Genomic DNA, 23,531 nt, shown 5'->3' with positions numbered 1-23,531 from the left:
ATTGTGTGGTTTCAATTAATAATATGATTCAATAATCGTTTAAGGAATTTTTTTTACATCACTAATTATACCGCAACCAGCACCACAACTTAGCTCAAAGACAACGTCACAATAAAAAGGGAAAAATATCGGACAGTGTGACCAAAGGCTACGTTTTTATTAAAGCCTAAAAAGTATAAATGTATACTAAATGGTATTTCTGTATAGGAAATTTTCCAACAAGTCTTAAAAGCAAAACTCGAGAACTTGTCAAACAGGCATGCTCCGGTTTTCACTTTTGGTTTTCGTGTTCGTTTTGGGACCAAAACCGAGATTTTCGTTTTTAGGTGCTCCGGTTTTCACACGTTTTTGGTCATCGTTTTGCTAACGGAACGTTTCATTTTTTTCTGCTAAAACATCTGATTTGTGTTTTGGTTAAAAGTAAACAACGCGAAAAAATGTCTTTTGTATGTCAAATTTCGTGCGTGGATTGAACTCACATAAGGATATTTTTATCCTGCATTGTTTATTTATGCTTCCCCTGAATAAAATATATTTGCCTTTTGTCTTTTTTGCAAAGAAATATTTGATACTTTCTTTAAAAAATCAGTTGAACAGCAATCAGCTGTTTCCCACAAAAAATGGGGATGCCACCTTTTTAATGCATTTCATTCCGGTTATTCCAACAGTTTTTTGTATAAAATTTTAACGCATAAGTAATTAAATTAAATAAATTAATTTTTAAAAAACATATTTTACCCAACTTCAACAAATTAATCCCCATCCGTTTGATTATAAAAGTATTTTTAACTTGCTTTTTCATTCTATCAAAAGTATGGGCGATAACTCATCGTGTCGGACTTATCGGTCGCTCACCAAAACGAAAATTGTTGTTGCCGACGGCAAAATTTGATATCCAATTTTGAGGTGGGGTCAGAAATTAGTCGATTTAAAAATAATTACAAGTCTAATTGATCTGCTGGCGGTCTTAAAAGAACGACAATAAACCAATGAGTCAACTACTTTTTTTTCCTTTTGCAAATAAGATCCGATTTAATATAGAAAAAGGCATTTACTTTTAATTTCCACAAGACAAATTTTCTCGTTTTGGAATTCGAAAAAATCTTGTGAAAGTGAAAAGGGAGCACCAATTTTTTCGTTTTCAAAACGAAAACCGAAAGTGAAAACCGGAGCATGCCTGAAAGACAAGCTTCCTTACCCGGTATGGTATCGGAGATGATGTATACATTAAAAATCTTGTTTGGCAGACCCGAGCGTATTCTCGGAAAGTTAAGAAAACTACAGTCCCTAAAAGAAACTTGGAAGCTCTTATAGAACTTGCGTTGGCTGTGCGAAGTATTTGTACCACAATGGAGGCGAACCATTTTGGTATTCATCCATGGGCCATGCGCACTAGAACTAGCTCATCACAAATTATTAAGGAATTCAACGGCTGGTTATATCAAACAGCATAAGCGGCTTAAACTGTTGTATCGCCGTCAGTGTATAAAGTTAACACAGTTAACGCACATATTGAAAGTGCATCAGCCACGGCTGTGACTGAACAACAGCAGCAAGTTTAGTCAAAAAAGGCGATTTTTAAAAAATCATCACAAGGTTTTTCAAAAAATGTGCCTTGGACGGCTGCACAGAAAGGCATCATCCGCTGCTGAAATCAATCAAGCAATCGTGAGTTCACATCAATCCAACAAAAATTCTGACAAATTTTTTCTCATTACACCAGTAATCTTTCATGCTGCGGAATAAATAATAAAGGTAGACGCTTTCCTGCAGTCATTCTCATCGATGAAGAGACGTTTGCTATGCTGGGCATTAAAGGTGAGCCGATGCCATTATGTCTGCAGTGGACTAGCGATGCCACTCGAACCGAAAGCACTTCAGTGCGATGCAGATATGTATATCAGTCAAACTCATGTAAGCGGTTCTGGCTCAATAATGTACACACCGTTCGAAACATTGCACATTGGGATGAAATGCCTTTATTTTGGCCAAAACCTAAAAAGTTCATGTTAATATATCAATAATGTTACAATTATTTCAAGCTTAGAAAAGTCCCTAGACATCGAAAATATTTAATTGGACTTAATTGTGCAGCCCTCGACTTGCACCAGCCGTTGAAAGTCAGCTGTTCTTGCCACGTGGTGGGTGCAAGCTTGCTGACTAGTTTCTTAATTCTGGCGTTCTCGTATTTTTAAACAGTTTGACCAAATAAAATACCTTAAATTGGAAAATGTTCCGCATGGTATGTAGAAAATATTTGTATAAGTGTTTAATTATATGTGACTTTGTGTTGTCATGTTTTTAATGTAAATAAAAACTGTAAAAATACGTAAGCAGTAGTTTTGTTGGTTCTAACCTTAAAATATTTGTGTTTCGTGGAGCATATCTAGCAAGATACAACAGGATTCAAATAACAACTTATGTGGTAGTATGAGTTATGTGTATATTCAGATAGCATTTAAATAATTTGCGGGAGGGTTAAATATTTAAATAGATGCAAGCAAGGTTTTTATTCGTCGAGGTTACTTATAAAAATTTGGCTGGATACAAATCGCAATGTCAACGCCTCTTTTGACTGGGTAATTCCAAATGAACGGATTAGAGGTGATTAAAAACAAATAAATATAAAAAATAAGAAATAAAAACTAAAAAAAAAAAATAAAATGTGAAATTCACAAATAATATAAGCTGCAAATTCTCCAAGTTTCAACTTTCTAGCTTTAAAATTACGGTTGTGGCCAAAATAAAGGCATTTCATTCCAATGTGCATTGTTCTGCCAAAACAATCGGTCAACGCAGAGGATTTGTAGGGGAAAATATCCATATCAGAGGCATATTCCATTGCCGTCATACAACCAAGCTCAAGCAACGATCTTGATCGGTACCAACAACTGGATCATTGCCGTTCCGTTCGTAAGCCATACGAACACATCGTGCCTAAATCCTGCTTGGGATGGGCTCGCCAAGGAACAGACGTAAAGACAAACTTCGTTGCAATGCATGATTTAGAGTGCAAGTGACAAGAACTTCATGACGCCGTGAAAGAGAGCGTTGGCTTGGAGGCAGTTAAGTCGAAAGACCGCAGTCTGGCGGTGACAAAAAAGTATTGAAAATACTTCGCAAAACTTGCGTTAAAGTGGATGGAAAATTTGAGGATTGAGTTAGCACCTCAAGTCCGGTCGATTCATCAGGCAGGCGGCTTCGAGCTATGCCACTTGGCATCACTTCGCAGAATCCAGATTAGTTTGGAGATATAAAGAAAATGGACCTTCAAGCTGCAGTTGTTGGTGTACGATTGCCTAAAAGAGTCCGCAAAGCACGTGGATCAAAAGTGGATGACGTTACATTCTGATTGGGTTCTAAAACCGTTTTGCAATGGTTAAAGATGGACCCACGAAAATTTCAACAATTCGGGGAAATTTTATAAAATTCCAATGCAGCGATTTTAATAAAACTTAAAGTCGCTCAAAGGTTAGCAGTACCATCAAAATAAGAACTTGGCAAAATGGTCCGATTTTTTTAAAAGCACCTGACGGTCATTGGACTAGCTTCAACTCAAATTTACCGGAGCTAGGTACATCCGAATTACGACAGGTTTTTGTAACTCGCAAAATGACAATAATCACTGATATTTCGTATTTCTCTGAATAAGGTGCTTATCATACTCCTCGATTATGTGCACTATACAACTGAATACGGGAAGCTTATCAAAAATACAAGAACTCAACACACTACCTTATTTTCCTGGCTGCAATACCAGTAGCAAAATTGACTAGCTACTCCACACCGTTCACATACAAAGGAGCGGATTATTTTGGTTCGATACTAGTGATACTGGTAGGCAGATAGAGAAAAGATGGGGTATCGTATTTGCTTGCTTGACACTCAGAGCAGTGCATCGAGAATGCATACAGCCTGGATACAAGCTCCTGCATCGTGTGTATGCGAAACTTTATGGCTCGTTGTGGGACGCCAGCATAAATTTATTCTGAGATCGAAACCAATCTATGAGCATCAGAAAAAGCCTTACGAACTAATTAAGATAGACTATGGTGAGATCGCGCCTCATATGTGTGGCTCGTGGGAACGTTTCGTTTATAACACTAATCGAATATTAACAAGAGTGTGCTCAACTGTGAGATATCCGCTACCCATTTTAATAAAATCAAAATATTGCGGTATTATATTTCAAAATATACCAAAATAATATACCATAAAAATACTAAAATACCAAATAGTAAATTTGGTATATCGATATAGTTCCACAATCAAAATATACCATGCAAAAATTTGAAACAAACTTTATCTGCGTGCAAACATAACAAATGCTGTCAAAAAAAAATTATAGCCTCTGAGATCTATGACAGACGCAGAGCCAGACGGACATGGCTAGATCGTATCGGCTGTTGACGCTGGTCAAAAATATATATATTTTCTTTACAGGGTCGAATTTGCCTTCTTATGCCTATTACATAAATACATTTCCTGTTGGTACAAAGTTATAATACCCTTCTACATGTATTTACATATGTGTAGAGACGTTTATGTATAGATTGTCGTAAACTAAACAACGTATTAATAAAAGAAAACTATCCAGTTAATTGACGAATTGAGTATTCACAAAGTTAGATTTAAAAAATGAAAGAAACTTTAATTAAATATTGTCACAATTTGAATTTATAAAATGGGAATCCAAAATGCGTCAGCAGAGCGAAAATGCAAAATTTTAAGATCCATAAGGGTGGCGAAAGAATGCAACAAGTAGTCTCATTAAGTACATACATAGGTGTACAAACATTATGATAGAGGTACGATCAGTTTTGAAGACAATTTAGTGATTTGTCAGACAAAAGATGGAAATATTAAAAAAATCAGTAAACTTTCAGAGCATACCGAGAACAAACTAAAACTAAAAACAATGATAATAAATTACTTTTCTATGTACCAGTAGACCATGGAGGATCAAGTTATGCACAAATATCACAATGAGCTTGAACACATATGTAGGTAGGGACAAACGGATGGACATCATCTCAAAAACGTATTGGATTTCGAATATCAAAGAAAAAGGTTCTAGCCATATAGAAAATTGTCTTAAATGTATTGCATTTGCAAATTGCAAATTGCAAATAAACACATATTTTTGATTATAGATGAATTTACGAAATTTGTGAGATTATATACAGCGAAGATGACAAAAACCAAAAAATTACTTAAAGCATTGAAAGATTACTTTAGAGCATACAGTAGACCAAAATGCATTGTATCCGATAGAGGCAGCTGTTTCCTAAAACAGGCTCTTAGTAAAATGATGTTCAAAATGGTAACATTAAAGATGAACTTAGGGAAAAACTAGAAGATATGGACACAGTAACTGACGCAAGAGATTTAAAACTAATTAGAAGTGAAGCAATGAGTTACAATAAAAGTAGAAGAGAAGGTAAATAGTACAAAAAAGGTGATATGTAATGGTACAACATTTTGACGCATCTGTAGGAGCTGTTAAAAAATGTATTCGAAATAATAAAGGACCAATACATAAAACATTAAAGATGAAGAACATATTCAAGTTTCGCGTAATCCTTACAGGGGAGGTTGGAGTCTTGGAAATAAATTATTAAATAAATTAAATGATGTATATGACGAAGATTCCTCAATTGTTTCCATTTTTTTGTAAATTGCACAGCGAGTTCTGTTCGTTGCAAGAGACGCTTCCCAACAACCTTCAGTAAAACAGAGTTCTGTCTAATTTCACAATTCCTGCAATGTCTATTGCCCTCTCTGTTTCTCTCATTCAGTCTGCGTTCTACGATCAGAACATGCTCAGCAGCAGAGTCTGTCTCTTTTTCTCAGGTACTGTGCATCTTAAAACTACTAGCGACAATGTGTCGCCACACGAAAGCTGTACGCACACGTACAATGGGCAAACTAGCCATTCTACGACATATATATAATATAATTATAAGACTTACAAACTCCTTGTAAAGTTAAGATCGAGAGATTTTGTTCTCAGGATGGCCGATGGTAGTAAAACGTGTGCCTATACACAGTGTGTATTACACACATATAAGCTTTCCGAACACCTCTCTCGTGATGTTAGCTCTCCTTATTTACTCTCACATTCTCTGTTACATTCTGTTTTTGCATATACATATTTTTAAGCGACGCTCGAATCAAGAAAAGACATTTTACAAGACCTGTTGGGTTTTTATTATTCGCTTCCCACAATATTAATTAAGAAATTGAAACTAAATTAAACAATTTCGAAGGCTACAGTCGAGTATGCTCGACTGTGAGATACCCGCTACCCATTTTTAATAAAACCAGATTCTACGACTATATCAAAAATATACCGCAAAAACACTAAAATATTGCAACGCGTTGTATTGTTATAATAATATAGTACTACACCCGCGTAGGCGTTTGTTGCTAAAGAAAAGTATTTCTAAACTAACTTCTACAATTTTTATCTGATCTGAATCAAATATATAGTAAAACAAGTAAGAAAGCTACAGTCGAGTGTACTCGACTGTGAGATACCCGCTACCCATTTTGAATAAAAGAAATATATTTTGCGGTATTTTCTCAAAATATACCGAATATACTACAAAAATACTAAAAATATACCAAATGGTATATTTGGTATATCGACATAGTACCGTATTCAAAATATACCATGGACGGCACAATGTACCAGATTGTCGGCCAAAGCCCTAGTAAGTAGGCGTTTTTGCCCATACAAAAGTATTTCTTTAATAACTTCGACAATTTTTATCTGATCGCAACCAAATTTTCAGAAATCATAACTACTATAGTAGTTATTACATATACCAAAATTCAAAAACTCTAGCTTTTAAATTAGGCTTGTTATTCGATTTTTTTTTGATTTGCGGGGGCGGAAGTGGGCGTGGCAAAAATTTGAAACAAACTTGATCTGCGTGCAAACATAACAAATGCTGTCGAAAAAAATTATAGCTCTATCTCTTATAGTCTCTGAGATCCAGTGTTTCATACGGAAGCAATTATACATATGTTAGGCGGAAATCAAATATTTTATTTTTATACCCGCTACCCATAGGGTAGAAGGGTATTATAACTTTGTGCCGGCAGGAAATGTATGTAACAGGTAGAAGGAGGCATCTCCGACCCTATAAAGTATATATATTCTTGATCAGCGTCAACAGCCGAGACTATATAGCCCTGTCCGTCTGTCCGTCTGTGTGTCTGTCCGTATGAAACACTGGATCTCAGAGACTATAAGAGATAGAGCTATAATTTTTTTTCGACAGCATTTGTTATGTTTGCACGCAGATCAAGTTTGTTTCAAATTTTGCCACGCCCACTTCCGCCCCCGCAAATCAAAAAAATCGAATAACAAGCCTAATTTAAAAGCTAGAGTTGCGAATTTTGGTATATGTAATAACTACTATAGTAGTTATGATTTCTGAAAATTTGGTTGCGATTAGATAAAAATTGTCGAAGTTATTAAAGAAATACGTTTGTATGGGCAAAAACGCCTACTTACTAGGGGTCTTAGTTGCTTTGGCCGACAATCTGGCACATTGTGCCGTCTATGGTATATTTTGAATGGTGTACTATATCGATATACCAAACATACCATTTGGTATATTTTTAGTATTTTTTGCAGTATATTCCGTATATTTTGAAAATGATACCGCAATATTTTGCCTTTATTAAAAATGGGTATCTCACAGTCGAGCACACTCGACTGTTACTTTCTTACTAATTTGTAACCAGTTTTGAGCATCCGCGCGGTATGCAGTGCACACTGTGCATCAGCAAATAGTTTCTATTTAACTAAGTTTAGTGAAATATTATAAAATGCTGTAACTCGAGCATTTCCAACTAAAGCAGTTTTATTAATTGTTATATAGTACAATACTTTTTTTATAACTTATTTGCTTTCATTTAAAAATGATAACTATTTAACTTTATAATTTTAGATTTCCAATCGTTGATGGCAGATTACTTTTGGATCCAATGAAAGTATCAGGCCTAGAAAAAAATATACGAAGCGATTATATCTTAATTGATTTTCGAAATATTTTGGTTGAGTGGAAATCCTTTGTTAGTATCATTGTTGATGAAGTTAATGGATTTTACTGTGTAAGTATTTAAAAATATTGTCCAAATATTATAGGATTTATTAAAGACTATCCAGCTTGCACACAAAATAGAAAAGAAAAGTGATTAGTTATTGTCGCTCAATGTACAATAAAAAAAAGCCGTAAAAAAATGCCTTTTATAAAGATACTCAACCTATTACAAGCTAATATTAACTTGTATGTATTTTATTTACTTAAATTAGTATTATTAACCGTGCTCCGGTATTAATTTTTCGTTTTTGTTTTGAAAACGAAAAAATTGACATCGTGGGTTTTCCATAGTTTTTTTTTAGCAGGAAAGAGGTTAGGCTGATTAGCCGGAAGTCATTTTTGATCACATGGCTGCATTTGCTCGTCTTTGGCAGGAAAATGATTTTAGAGATCCTTCAAAGAGTGGGGATATATCCCATGCGAGACACGCCGAATATATCTTTGTTAACCAGGGAACAATCGCAGATTTGCTGGCTTTCTGCATTTCTGGCGAAAGTCCATTGATAGACCAAATTATTTTGTTGGCAATAGATAAACCGGCAGGGGGCCAGTCATTGCTCGATGTTGAAAGACATCCCGGGGAAATGAGCTGAGAGCAGTGCCTTAAGAGTTTCACCGCTGCTCTCCGTCCACACTCCATCGCCCGTCTTGAGCAGACTGGGACTAGAAGTCTGCTTGGACAGCAGCTTTCTCAGTCTGGAGGTGTCTTTAATGTTGTCCAGATCTGAGGATAAAGGCTCTTCATGAGGACCTTTTAGATGAGCGGATCATCTTCTTGTAGGACTTCAGGAGAAACTTATACTCCGTCCCAGACATAGAAGTTGTCCACCTTCTTAGCAGGTTGAAAAATGCTACTAAGCTCACCACGAAGCGATGAGAGATCTGGGTTCCACCAGGGTGGCTTCGATCTTCTCGTCGGTCTGGAGAGCCTACAGGATTGGCGAAACGCGGAAAGTCGCGATGGTTAGGCCTAGCACGTTCCGAGAGGTGGGACCTATAAAAGTAGCTTCCTCAGCACTTTTGGTTACTCTCAGCGGAAAGTTTAGGATTAAATCAAGTACTCACTCACCCCTTTCATCAATAATTTGCGCAAACCTACAACCCAATTCCTATAATTTGTACAATACAATCCCATTAAAATTTTTTTAGATCGCTTAATTACAATTTGAATTGTTGTAAAGGTTAAGAGCTTAAATTTTATGAGGGTTGTAAAACATCATTTTCAAAATGAAAATATGATAATTATAACATAATGCACAGCGAACCAAGCTGGCTAGGATATTATAACTTTGTGCTGGCAGGAAATGTATGTAACAGAGATAAGGGGGCATAAAATAACAAATGTAATTTACAATAATAACTACAGTCTTTGTGATTCCTGGTTGCGATCAGATAAAAATGATCAAAGTTAGTATAAAATTACTTTTGTATTATAAAAGACGTCTACTTACCTTAGTTGCACTCTATAGTATATGTTGAACTTAGTATTATATGAATATACCATTTTATATATATATGTATATACAGGCATGCTCCGGTATTCACTTTTCGTTTTCGGACCAAAACCGAATGAAATATATTTGCCTTTTGTCTATTATGAAAATAATAAACATTTAAAACTCTCTTTAAAAAATCAGTGTAACGACAATCAGCTGTTTTCCACAAAAAGAGGATGCCACATTTTTAATGGATTTCATTCCGGTCATTTCAACAATTTGTATACCCGCTATCCATAGGGTAGAAGGGTATTATATTACTAGGGGTCTTAGTTGCTTTGGCCGACAATCTGGTATATTGTGCCGTCTATGGTATATTTTGAATGCGGTACTATATCGATACACCACATATACCATTTGGTATATTTTTAGTATTTTTGCACTACATTCGGTATATTTTGAGAATAATACCGCAAAATATATTGCTTTTATTCAAAATGGGTAGCGGGTATCTCACAGTCGAGTACACTCGACTGTAGCTTTCTTACTTGTTTGTATACAATTTTAGCATTTCAGTAATTAATTAAAATGTATTAATTTAAAAAAAAAAACATATTTTACCCAACTTCAACAAATTTAATGCCATCCGTTTCATTATACATACATATATTTTTAACTTGCTTTTTCATTCCACCAAAAGTATTGCAGCTTAGGCAATAATTCATGGTGTCGAATTTATCGGATCCTCACCAAAACAAAAATTGTTGTTCCCGACGGCAACATTTTATTTCCAAATTTGAGATGGGGTCAAAAATTAGTCGTTTTAAAAATAATCGATCTTCTGGCGGTCTTAAAAGAACGACAATAAACCAATGAGTCAACTATTTTTTCCTTTTACAAAAAAGATCCGATTTGATGTATAAAAACGCATTTACTTTTCATTTCGACAAGACAAATTTTCTCGTTTTGCAATTCGAAAGAATCTTGTAAAAGTGAAAACGGAAGCACCAAATTTTCGTTTTCAAAACGAAAACGAAAAGTTAATACCGGAGCATGCCTAGATAGTATTTCTATGGTATATTATTTTGGTATATTTTAATACCGCAATATTTTAGTTTTATTCAAAATAGGTAGCGGGTAGAGCCCCCTCGAATGTAGTTTTCTTACTTGTTTAATATTATATAAGAAAATTCAAACTCAGATGTTTATTTCCTACTTCTTTATATTAATTATTGACGAGCCAAGTATTATTTAATAACCTTTTAATTAAATTATTTATGTTTTAACTAAAGTATTATGTTTATCTTCCACTAGGGTGAAGCATTTGAAAACAATATTCACGTTATGAAATGTTCGAGTCGCATTATGGGCGAGAATATAACTCCAGAGAATGAAAAGTAAGCAATTTATTTTTAATAAATAAAGGATGTAGCTAAAATTACACTGAGACAGAGGCCTTTTCTCTATATTTAAAATTAGTTTTTTAATAGCATAACATCATCTTGATCCTATTGTAGTTTCCAGTTTAAAATACATATGTACATATAAAAGAATATTTATTTGGACGTTGACGTACTAACGGCAGTACCATCAAGTGGCCCAGCGATACCAAGCACGGGCTTGTTGACGCGCGGAAAAAACAAAATAAATTTGTGAACAGCATGCATTACACGAAAACCGCGAATAAATATTAAAAGACGCTGGACAGCTAATTAAATTAGATTAAAAATATGTTAGAATATATGTATAATAAGATAAATAACATTTAAATACTCGATAAATAAGCTAATAATAAGGTTTTAAGCAGAGGAATAGATTTACTAGAGCAAACTACGTTATTGAGATTATTATAGTTCACACAGAATACGGAAGGGATTTAAATTAATTTAAATTATTTGACATATTTCAATCAAATTAAGTAAGTTAAATTCTTTGAGAGATATTGAATTCTGTTTCGAATATTTGAATTCAATGTTCAATTATATATACAAATCTCATCCTAATAATTTAGTTTATAATTTTTTTCCCTGCTACCCTTAAAGTAAAGGGTATATTAATATATAACAATATTCCTGATCAGTGTTAAAACCTGAAAAATGGTAGCTATGTTCGTCTGTCAGTCTGTTCGTAATTTTTTTTTATATCATTTGTAATTTTTGCACGCAAATCAAGTTTGTTTCAAATTTTTGCCACGCCCACTCCCGACCCCGCAAATAGAAAAAAAATAATAAAAAGTATAATTTTAAAGCTATAGTCGCATAGATACAATAATAACTACAGTACTTATAATATCTGAAAATTTGGTAGCGGTCGGATAAAAGTGGTCGAAAGTTTGTTTTGGTTGACAATCTGGCGTATGTTGTATATACCAAATATAGTCTTAGATATATTACAGTATTTTTGGTATATTTTAAGAATTATGCCGCACTGCTATGCTTTTATTCAAAATGGGTATCGGGTATCTCACTGTCGAGCACTGGACTGTAGCTTTTTAACTAGTTTTATATTCTTCTTTAATTTTATTTATTGAATTTTCTCTTCAAACTTTATAAATTATAGTCTACCAACCTTATTTGAAATTGTGAAAATATTATACTTTTTAAAGTAAAGATGACGATAGCTATATCGGCAGCACAAGTATTTTTCCAAATTGTCCAAATTCTGTCTCCCCCTCTGTCTACAGTAGTCAGATTCTCATTTAACCTCGAAATTCAACAATCTAAATGATTTAAAGCGTAAGAAAAGTATTTTAGTGCACGTGATTTAATTAAAATCTAAATACTTAATAACTTCCATCGCATATTCAATTGAAATGAAGCGTATGTTTTTAAGTATTATAGATTTTATGAAAATATCGAAGAGATTTAATAATTTTATTTACTAATTGCAATTGTATTTATATTTTCAGAATTAATATTAAAGTCCATATTCAAGACAAAAGAAGTGATTGTTCTGAGACCAATAAAAAACATAAATATAAATCACCATTTAGTTCAAAATGTTCGTATGGATTTTCTTCAAATATTGATGGAATAAATGAAAGTACAGGTAAACCTAATTTTGTAGATTGATTGATTGAATAATATTACATTCAAAATGTTCATATATGTATCGATGTTGCGGATATAGCTTGTACTAAATTGAATATTATTTTGTGAGATAAATCGTCTTGTTCCAGTTTTCACTCGAAAGTGAATTTTTTAACGTTGATAAAACTTTAACAATATAAATAAACAATATAAAATTTTATTTTTTGTTAGACACATTTTATAAAATTTACATTTTATCCCAAATAAAAGTTAATTGATATGAGAGAGCCAATTGAGCTGAAGTGTTTGCTTTGAATAAGTTGTTGGGCCATTGTATTCCTTAATGCAAGAAGCAAGAAATGCTTGTTTCTAGTACAGTATTGTAAGACGGTATTGTTTCCAACAGTAAAGCTTAAAAATAGGCAACGGTAAATTTTGAGTGTAAAACAGAAGATGAATTACTTATAAAAACAGTATTGTAATTTGCATAGCTTTGCTTATCATCATTATGCAATGTTGTGAAATCCTTTTAGATTTTTTTTTACCCGCTACCCATAGGGTAGAAGGGTATTATAACTTTGTGCCGGCAGGAAATGTATGTAACAGGTAGAAGGAGGCATCTCCGACCCTATAAAGTATATATATTCTTGATCAGCGTCAACAGCCGAGACTATATAGCCCTGTCCGTCTGTCCGTCTGTGTGTCTGTCCGTATGAAACACTGGATCTCAGAGACTATAAGAGATAGAGCTATAATTTTTTTTCGACAGCATTTGTTATGTTTGCACGCAGATCAAGTTTGTTTCAAATTTTTGCCACGCCCACTTCCGCCCCCGAAAATCAAAAAAATCGAATAACAAGCGTAATTTTAAAGCTAGAGTTCCGAATTTTAATATATATACAATAATAACTATAGTAGTTATGATTCCTGAAAATTTTGTTGCAATCAGATAAAAATTGTCGAAGTTATTAAAGAAATACTTTTGTATGGGCAAAAACGCCTACTTACTAGGGGTCTAATTTTTGCGTTGGCCGACAATCTGGTACATTGTGCCGTCTATGGTATATTTTGAATGCGGTACTATGTCGATATACCAAATATACCATTTGATATATTTTTAGTATTTTTTTGCAGTATATTCGGTATATTTTGAGAAAATACCGCAAAATATATTTCTTTTATTCAAAATGGGTAGCGGGTATCTCACAGTCGAGTACACTCGACTGTAGCTTTCTTACTTGTTTAGTTTGCTGTCAGCGGAATCAATTTCACTGGTGAAATTCTGTAGCACACCTGATTGTGATTTAATGAACCAAAGTGAAGCAAAGGTAATGGAATTAGATTTTAACAATTATGAATGTGAATGTACACACAGGGGTGCTAAAGAAAACACTTTCACTCAAATTTCACTTCAACTTCACTTGAAGGAACCAAAAACGATGACTATCTTGACAGTGCTTTTGTTAAAAACAGTAATGAAACTTAATTTTATGTAAAAATATCATTAATTTATAAATAGTAGTCAATTTGTGTTAAACAGTTTAAATAATTATATATTCTGTAAATTTTAACATTTTTGTAAATCACTAGTCAAATCACTTAAGTCGCCAAAACAGTTCAGTGTTTTGACGCTGATTTTGATCTAGACTGATGCCACTTTTTCGTATCTGAATTCGGATCACAAGTGTTAAAAAAAGTGTATTGAACGTAGTTAAAATTTATTAAAAATAAGTAAAAAAAAAACATTTTGTTTATTTAGAATGGATTGAAATTGTTTATTTATTTTCGAAATTATTGTGCAATTATTGTACACAATAGACATCTGCATGAGTGGCAAAAAAATCACATTCAAATGCACAATGCTCAAAATGAGTTGAGTGAATTTGAAAGCAAAGCCAAACTGAAGTGAATGAGTTGACTCGCTTACGTACGACTCAGTCGCACAAAGAATAGAGAAAGAGAAACGAATTGAATGAAGTGAGAACTCAGAAAACTGAGACGCTGAATTCGAACGATTCAAGTTGCAACTGTAAATAAAATTAAACTGTAAATATAAATTAAAACAACAACATTAAACTAAAAAGACAAAAAGACTACAAATACATACAGATTCGTCCGCTTCTTTTATTAATAAGATGTTCATGAATGCGTCTTTGAACTGCAGGCCTCAGAAAAAGAATGGACCGAATTTGCACGCAACAACTCGAATTACTCGAATATACTACGCAGTGTCAAATTTGTCATTTCCCTTTTCGCTTCATTCGTTCTCTTTCATTTCGTTCAACGTCCCAAGCTATGAAGCAAAACGCGAACTTATACTGATACAATGTCGATTCATTTCTTGCATTCCACTCATTCCATTCCATTCCATTCGAATGTATTCAATGAGACGTATGTTGTGAGTGGTCTCATGCAGATGTCTAGTACACATTTATAGCTTGTGTTGTTTAGATTTTGTGGCAGCACAAAAATTGAAAAAAGTTTGCAGTAACAAGTGAATACAAGTAAGGAAGCTTCAGTCGAGTGCGCTCGACTGTGAGATACCCGCTACCCATTTTGAATAAAAGCAAAATATTTCCGGTAGTTTTTTCAAAATACACTTTTAAAAAATATAAAACAAAATACCAAGAAGATACTAAATTGCATATTTGGTATATTGATATGGTACTACACTTGATATATACTATAGAGTGCAATATATACCAGATTGTCAGCCAAAGCAACTAAGACCCCCAGTAAGTAGGCGTTTTTGTCCATACAAAAAAATTTCTTAAATAACTTTAATATATACTTTATGTGGTTGGAATGCCTCCTTATGCCTGTTAGTTACATTTCCTGCCGGCACAAAGTTATAATACCCTTCTACCCTATGGGTAGCGGGTATAAAGAGCACGACCACCATGTATATAATTTTTGTTTAAATTAAAGAAATTTAATTTTCGATCATTAATTGTGTGTACTTATTTATTTGTTTATAGCTTTATACCTATAACTTTACAGAAAGGTACAGGTTAGCAGTAGCAGCAGCTCTGACACTGCAGCTGAACTCAGCTGGCAATAGGCATTTTAAACAAAATACTTACACAGGCCTATTTTGATAATAATCGTAAACAGCAGTTTGCATCCTAAACTGAGAGTTGCCAATAATTTTTGATTGGTTGGTAGGAGAGAATTTTACCATTTTTTTCATTACACTATAAAGGTTCTTGACTAGACAAACCTCTCGTCATTCTGTGGCATGACAAAAAGAAATGTTTCAGTGGTTTGATGTTTCGTGATTTCCCAATAATTTCTGTGACCCCCTAATATTAAACAAGTAAGAAAGTTACAGTTGATTGTGCTCGACTGTGAGATACCCGCTACCCATTTTTAATAAGGGCAAAATATTGCGGTATTATTTTCAAAATATACCGAAAATACTAAAAATACTAAAAATATACCAAATGGTATGTTTGGTATATCGATACAGCACACCATTCAAAATATAGCATAGACGGCGCAATGTACCAGATTGTCGGCCAAAGCAACTCAGACCCCTAGTAAGTAGGCGTTATTGCCCACACAAAAGTATTTCTTTAACAACTTCCACAATTTTTATCTGATCGCAACCAAATTTTCAGGAATCGTAACTACTATAGTAATTATAATATACACCAACTCTAGCTTGTTATTCGATTTTTCTGATTTCCGGGGCGGAAGTGGGCGTTGAAACAAACTTGATCTGCGTGCAAACATAACAAATGCTGTCGAAAAAAAATTATAGCTCTATCTCTTATAGTCTCTGAAATCTAGGTGTTCATACGGACAGACGGACATGGCTATATCGTCTCGGCTTTTGACGCTGATCAAGAATATATATACTTTATAGGGTCGGAGATGCCTCCTCTACCTGTTACATACATTTCCTGCCGGCACAAAGTTATAATATCCTTCTACCCTATGGGTAGCGTGTATAAAAAAACTATTAGGAAAAGCCCGAGGTTTTAGTGCTGTGGAAATGGGATATCAGTGAAATTCGAGCGGAATTACGGACAGGGTCAACTTGCAAAAAAATGTAATGGCTCCATGATTAGAAAAAATAATGATAAATAAACCAAATATATTGATAATTTAAAATATCAAGGTAGTAAAATTTTGCATTAAGTAACGGACTATTTGTCTGTCTATTTGTCTATCCGCATGAACTCCTAGATCTCAAAGACTACAATATATGAAAATACAATTTTTTGCAGCACCTATTGTTATTCGCCGATCCAGATCTTTTATCCCGCCTTGGGTATCTTATATTGGAGCACATTCAACTGTAGCATACTTTCATGTTAAAATAAAAATAACAAAATCTTATTGCGAAATTAAGAAAAGAAATTGAAAATTGATATTTGTTTGTTATTGATATGTTACAAATAATTAATTAATTTTCGTTTATATTTTTTTGCAGATAAAAGAGAAATATTTTTACCTGGAGATACTGAAGAAATAAATGACTTCTGCCAAAGCTCTAAATATTACTCCCACATGATATTATATATTTATATTCCAAATATTAAAATTGTTTTAGAGTAAGTATAAAGTTAAATTATTATACTTTTTGGCGCTATCCATAGGTTAGGAGGATATGAAAATGTAATGTGTAATGAGCTTATAAATTTTAATAACAAAACCATTACATACGGACTTTAGTTCGCTATTTAATCGGAGGCTTAAATGGGAATTTTCGGGGAGCATAAACCATTCTTGATAAGCAATTAAAGGTTAACATATAATACCATTCATTCTACGCTTTGGGTGGAGAGCATACAAATATTTTTATACCCGCTACCTAGAGGATAGAAGGGTATTATAACTTTGAGCAGGCAGGAAACGTATGTAGCATATAGAAGAAGGCATCTCCGATCCGACCCTACAAAGTGTATATATTCTTGATCAACAGCCGAGACGATCTAACCATGTCCGTCTGTCTGCCCGTATGAAACACTGGATCTCAGAGACTATAAGAGAAAGAGCTATAATTGCAGATCAAGTTTGTTTCCAATTTTTGCCACGCCCACTTCCAACCCCGCAAATCAACAAAAATCGAATAACAAGCGTAATTTTAAAGCTAGAGTAAAATTGGTATATACAATAATAGCTATAATAATTGTGATTTCTGAAAATTTGTTTGCGATCAGATAAAAATTATCGAAGTTATTAAAGAAATACTTTTGTATGGACAAAAACGCCAACTTACTAGGGGTCTTAGTTGCTTTGGCTGGCAATCTGGTATAATGTGGCGTCTATGGCATATTTTGAATGTGGTACTATTTCGATATACCAAATATCCCATTTAGTATATTTCCAATACCTTGTAATAATTAATGCGAAATAAGATGGTAAAATGTACCATATAATGACAAATATAAAGGTATTCAATAAATTAACATAGAAAGGCACCGGGACAGGGACCAGGGACTAATAATTATTAATTATCCTTTAGGCTGATTGATGAAGTTTAAAATTCTAAATTGTATTAAAAAAATTAATTTAATAATATTATATAATTAATAGTTATTTAACAATATATCAAATTTTACACTATTTTTATAATTTTTTCTCAAAAAGTTATAACAGTCTGACAAAGTAGGTCGTTATCTACCAAATGAGATTTTTTTCTGCTTTTTCGATAGGTCAGAAATTTTGATCTTATTCTATACATGTAACAAAGTTAAGTAATTTATTGATAGGATATATAAAAAAGTAGTGAAGTAATGATATAATAAACAGATTAATGATCAACACGATTAGAGGACAACTGTTCCTGTCAACCCCGACACACTAACACTTCGCGTCGATCTTGGTTTCGCGTTCAGTGCTGCCATATCCTTTCCCAAAGCTCGCGTTGCCACTCGTTGCCAGCAACCAGTAGTGCCATTCTTCACATACATATGTATATATACATTTAGCTATATTAAGTATTATAATAAGAGGTATATTAAAAGTAAACTCATTTTGCTTAGAGGTACCAAATTTATATTTTAGTGTTTAGTGTTTTTTTAACTGATCTAAGAGGGAAGTCACCACCCAGACAGCTATAAAGCGTTGCTTATATATGTATATTGAAAAATGTTATGTTTTGTTTAAATGAATGATCGTTGATATAAGGGAAAAAAACTGTATATAGCTTAATTAGGTAATATATATACACACATATATAGTATATATGAAAAAATATATATATTTTTTTTATTTTATTTTTTTTTTCAGATCTAAGGAGCTCTATGAAATAATTTATAATCGTCTAAATGGGGATTTATTCATGTGGGAACCTCGAGTTAATTTGCTTAGGAACACTGACAACAGTAATATAATTCATGACAATATTCCAAAAAGAAAAGAAGATATACTACAATACTCTAAACACGTTTATATAAATTTATCAGATGAAAAAGATTCTACCTCGACTGAGAGCTCCAAATACGACAAAGCAACATTAAAGGAAGTTAATAATATGTTTTCCTTTGAGTTATGTGTTAAAGAAGGAATATTTATAATGTACCCAGAAATTCCAGAATTTGAAAAACGTGATCAAACAAGTACAAAAGGAAAACTTCAATTAAATTTAAAAGAGCTCTCTTGCTTTTTTGTTACTGGATGTAATAATGATAAAAATCTAAGTTACTTATGTGTTCAAATAAATGATGCGGATATATTACATTGTGGTGAGTGTATTTTCATTTAAATTATATATTTCTTATTTTTCTTACATATATATAATTTTATTGGTGTCCCTGGAATTCTTTCTAAAAGAAAAAAATTTAATAAATTCTGCGAAAACGGCGATATGATTAAAAAGTTTAAAAATATACCAAAAAATATAGTAAATTATATAAAAAAGTAAAATATATATCGCTCTAAAAATCTTGTTTTACTCATTTTAGCAATTAATTATTTAATTTTGCTGTATACTGAATGGACATTAACAAGTGAATATGTCCATTTCGACGTAACTATAGTCATTTTAGATGAATGGTGTATTTTGCTGAACATTATTTTTATATGGAAAGGTCGTGTACCCTATGACAGCCGAAATAAATGCTGCTAGAGTTTGCCGAAACCATATCTCAACTGTCAATAGCTGTTTGTCATCTGTTTTGAAATAACTTACACAAATTTTTAAATTTTTTCTACTAAATTGAGTTGACACGTTCCTAAAAAACCATCTAATAAAATGTAACGAAAGGGAGTTTTCTCTATTGTGGCCCACAAGCCGCAATAATAAAATGTAACGAAAGGGAGTTTTCTCTATTGTGGCCCACAAGCCGCATTTGGATGTGAACGCGAACGCTTTAGTCGTTTTTGCCATATACAATAATCCTGTTTCTTGAAAACCTTCTCAAATTTATGGTTTCCGGTAACCGGGTTTTAATTTGCATAGATTAACAGAGGTGATCAAAAATCATATTGATCTGCGTGATATAATAAGTGATCTCAACATAAGGCAAAGAACTTTTAGTCCAAGATATAGAATATGGCTGTCAAGACATATTTATCGATTGATGCTTGTATTGTAAAATTGTAAAATTGTATTTAAAAAGGGATTTCTTACATTAAATTCTTAGCATACGATAAAGTTATCAAAATTGTATTGGCCGTTCAAGTTGTATGTCGATTTTGAGTAAATAAATCAAATCTAAATAGATAGAATTTTACAAAATTGACTGAAAGCATACATTGGATATTTCATACAAAAATAATAAATCTATTTTTTTTTTTTTTTTTATCATTTTAGGTCAAATAATTGAAGAATATACATCAGTTTGGAGTGACGGTCTTGATAAAAATCTGAAACGCATTATTTTTAAAAAGTCCAGGGACTGTAATAAAATAAATAATCGCCATGAAATGATATCTGTTGTCGCTGAATTGAAAAAACATCCGTTTAACCGTTTAAAGGTAAATTTTAAGTTTCAATTGTATTATATACATGTAAGTTTCTGATATAAAAACAGGTAAGAAAGCTACAATCAAGTGTGCTCGACTGTGAGATACCAATTTTAATAAAAGCAAAACCGATCTGTATTTGTATACCACAAAAACACTAAAAATATGCCGAAGCCTTTTTTATGCATAGACTGCAAAATATACCGGATTGTCAGCCAAAGCAACTAAGACCAGACCACTAAAAGTAGGCGTTTTGGAACAAACAAAAGTATTTTTTCAATCACTTCGACATCTATCTGATCGCAACAAAATTTTCGGCAATCATAAATACTATAGTTATTATTGTTTGTACTTCTGACGATTTGCGGGGGTGAAAGTTGAAACAAATTTGATTGGTGTGCAGACATAACAACTGCTACAGAAATAAAATTAGATTAATGTTCAACATTATACATATGTACTTTTTAGGATGGGAGATGTGTCCATCTGCCTGTAACATACATTTCCTGCCGGCACAAAGTTATAAGTTATATATAAACACGTTTACCCTATTGGTATTGGGTATAAAAATATGCTATAATTATTGTATGTATTGTATTAGAATATTCCAGGTAGTCACCCAAATCAACCAAGACCCCATTGCAATATTCAATTTTTGCCATATAAAAAAAATTCTTAAATTTTTAACTGATCGGTTTAAAACTGATTCTTAGAGATTATAAAAGATCAAATCTACTTTTTCTCCCCCGCAAAACGAAACAAAATCAATTAAGCTTAATATATAATATATATATATATATAATAATATATAATATATATAATATATATAATAATAAATATATAATACAACCTTTCATATATTTTTAGTATTTTGTGGTATTTTAATTCGGTATATTTTAAAATGGGTATCGGGTGTTTCAGAGTCGAGCACTTTCGACTGTAGCTTTCGTATTTGTTAAGAATTTTAAAAAATTGTAGATGTAGACCATAGATAAATGTGCAATAAGAGGGTTAATTTTGAAAATAAAAATTAGTGAAGTATTAATTCACATTAATTAATATGGCGGTCTCATATAATTTCTCATTTAGAATAATCTGTGATAGTTCATTCATGTTATTAGTGAGTTTGAGCAAATGGTGACCATTGATTTTAATAAGGGAACAATTAAACTGTCTTTTCCATTAATTTTTATTGTACCATAAATAAATAAACCTATTTAAATATTTAAGCAACATATTTAAAGCTAATGCTTGAAATTTGGTGAATTAAAGTTACTCGCCTATTCGACCAAGGCAGTAACAGAATTTGCAGAGCAACTGAAGCAGATCCATAAAACCTGCAGTTTCCGTCAGAATCCTGGTATTTTATAGCTTTATTCCATTGATATATTCCCATTGAACCTGGGTAATGACGTTTAGTTTTATCAATATTGGCAGTACCAGGATTGCTGTGATGCTCTTATATTTCAAATATTTACAATACAAACAGCATCAATTTGTTTGAATATATTGAAATTGCTTTACAACCTGATATCTCGAATTTTTAGTTTTTTATACCCGCTACCCATAGGGTAGAAGGGTATTATAACTTTGTGCCGGCAGGAAATGTATGTAACAGGTAGAAGGAGGCATCTCCGACCCTATAAAGTATATATATTCTTTATCAGCGTCAACAGCCGAGACTATATAGCCATGTCCGACCATGTCAGACCAGCCTACAACAGCCGATGTTTGTATGACCTTAGAAATGTAATAATAATTTACTTTTTCTATTCAACAGCGAACTAAGCTAGCATTTGGTATAAATGGAGCTATATTATTGCATTTACCCGCAAAAGCAGCTTTCAACTGGATTTATCAATTAATAGATTTCGTTAATATAGCAGTAAGTATCGTTGTTCATCTAGGCATAAATCTATATATATCTATATATATATATATACAGTACAGTGCGAATTCTGAGAAATTCATAATAAAGATATTTTGCATAAATTTGCTAACATCATTTCATGAAGCTATAAGAATGAATTTCTCAGAATTCGCACTGTACTGTTTTAAACTATAAATAATTCATCCTAAGGTGAGATTGCCAGCTAAATTTAATTTGCAAATAAATGCTATTTGTTTTGTCAACATTCACAACATTTATTGAGGCGATTTTACCAACGATTGCAAGACTTAATGTGAAACGAAAGTGGTAAAAAACAAAAATTAAAAATGACGCAGTCGAGTATGCTTGACTGTAAGATACCCAAGGGACCATTTAAAAAAAAAAACATACTGTGAAATATTATTCTTAAATTGTATGAAATAATAAATAATATACCGAGAAATTGGTATAATATACCGAAGGCTACGTTTGGTACACATATGTATGTATCAATGAACTAATACTATATACCATTTTCAAGAATCATAAAAACTAACGAATAACAAAAACTGCCGACGCCATGAGTTATCCATACTTTTGGTGGAATGAAAGAGCAAGTTAAAAATACTTGTATAATGAAACGGATTGCATTAAATTTGTTGAAGTTGGGTAAAATTGGACATACTAAAGTCATTTTTTCGCGTTGTTTACTTCTGAAAAAATAAATAAGCTGTTAAGTAAAAAATGAAACGTTCCGATAGCAAAACGATGACCAAAAACTTGTGAAAACCGGACCACCTAAAAACATAAATCTAAGTTTGGGTCCCAAAACGAAAACAAAAAGTGAATACCGGAGCATGCCTGTATTTTAATGTAGTAGTACGGTATACTGAATATGGTCTTTGTTATATTTTAGTATTTTTTAAAATTTTAATTGGGTATACTTTAAAAATAATACGTTGTATTGATTTTCGACAATAGCTTTACTACTTGTCTCGTATTTGTTCGCAGAAATAATAACACAATGTGGGTGTTACAAAATTCTGTGAAACAGAGATATATGTAGATGCTTTACAGTTTTATGAACGCAGTAGTCTGCATATGTACGTATATTATATATGTATATATTTTCCTAGCGATAAGTTTTAATATTAAAATTAAA

General features: G+C 32.7%; 1 protein-coding gene across 16 annotated transcripts in view; it reads left to right on the top strand.

Annotated features, from left to right (window-relative positions):
* LOC133835510 (autophagy-related protein 2 homolog B) overlaps positions 1-23,531 on the top strand; it is a 93,890-nt gene that overhangs the window by 28,233 nt on the left and 42,126 nt on the right. For 5 of the 16 annotated variants that reach the window (XR_009893592.1, XM_062265471.1, XM_062265472.1 and 2 more), the window contains exons 5-11: positions 7,965-8,127; positions 10,868-10,950; positions 12,462-12,601; positions 17,021-17,141; positions 18,823-19,277; positions 20,348-20,511; positions 22,280-22,384. Coding sequence is in view for 13 of the 16 variants with exons in the window: in XM_062265471.1 (XP_062121455.1) it covers positions 7,965-8,127; positions 10,868-10,950; positions 12,462-12,601; positions 17,021-17,141; positions 18,823-19,277; positions 20,348-20,511; positions 22,280-22,384 (1,231 nt within the window). In the remaining 3 variants the exon portion in view is untranslated. Of the gene's footprint in view, positions 1-7,964; positions 8,128-10,867; positions 10,951-12,461; positions 12,602-17,020; positions 17,142-18,822; positions 19,278-20,347; positions 20,512-22,279; positions 22,385-22,477; positions 22,844-23,531 lie in introns of those variants that run through there. The other 11 variants (XM_062265479.1, XM_062265480.1, XM_062265481.1 and 8 more) reach the window with 11 other exon arrangements.

This window comes from Drosophila sulfurigaster, chromosome 2R, assembly GCF_023558435.1.
Source record: "Drosophila sulfurigaster albostrigata strain 15112-1811.04 chromosome 2R, ASM2355843v2, whole genome shotgun sequence".
In the NCBI taxonomy this organism is placed as follows: domain Eukaryota; kingdom Metazoa; phylum Arthropoda; class Insecta; order Diptera; family Drosophilidae; genus Drosophila; species Drosophila sulfurigaster.
This window is presented reverse-complemented; position numbering and strand designations above follow the sequence as displayed.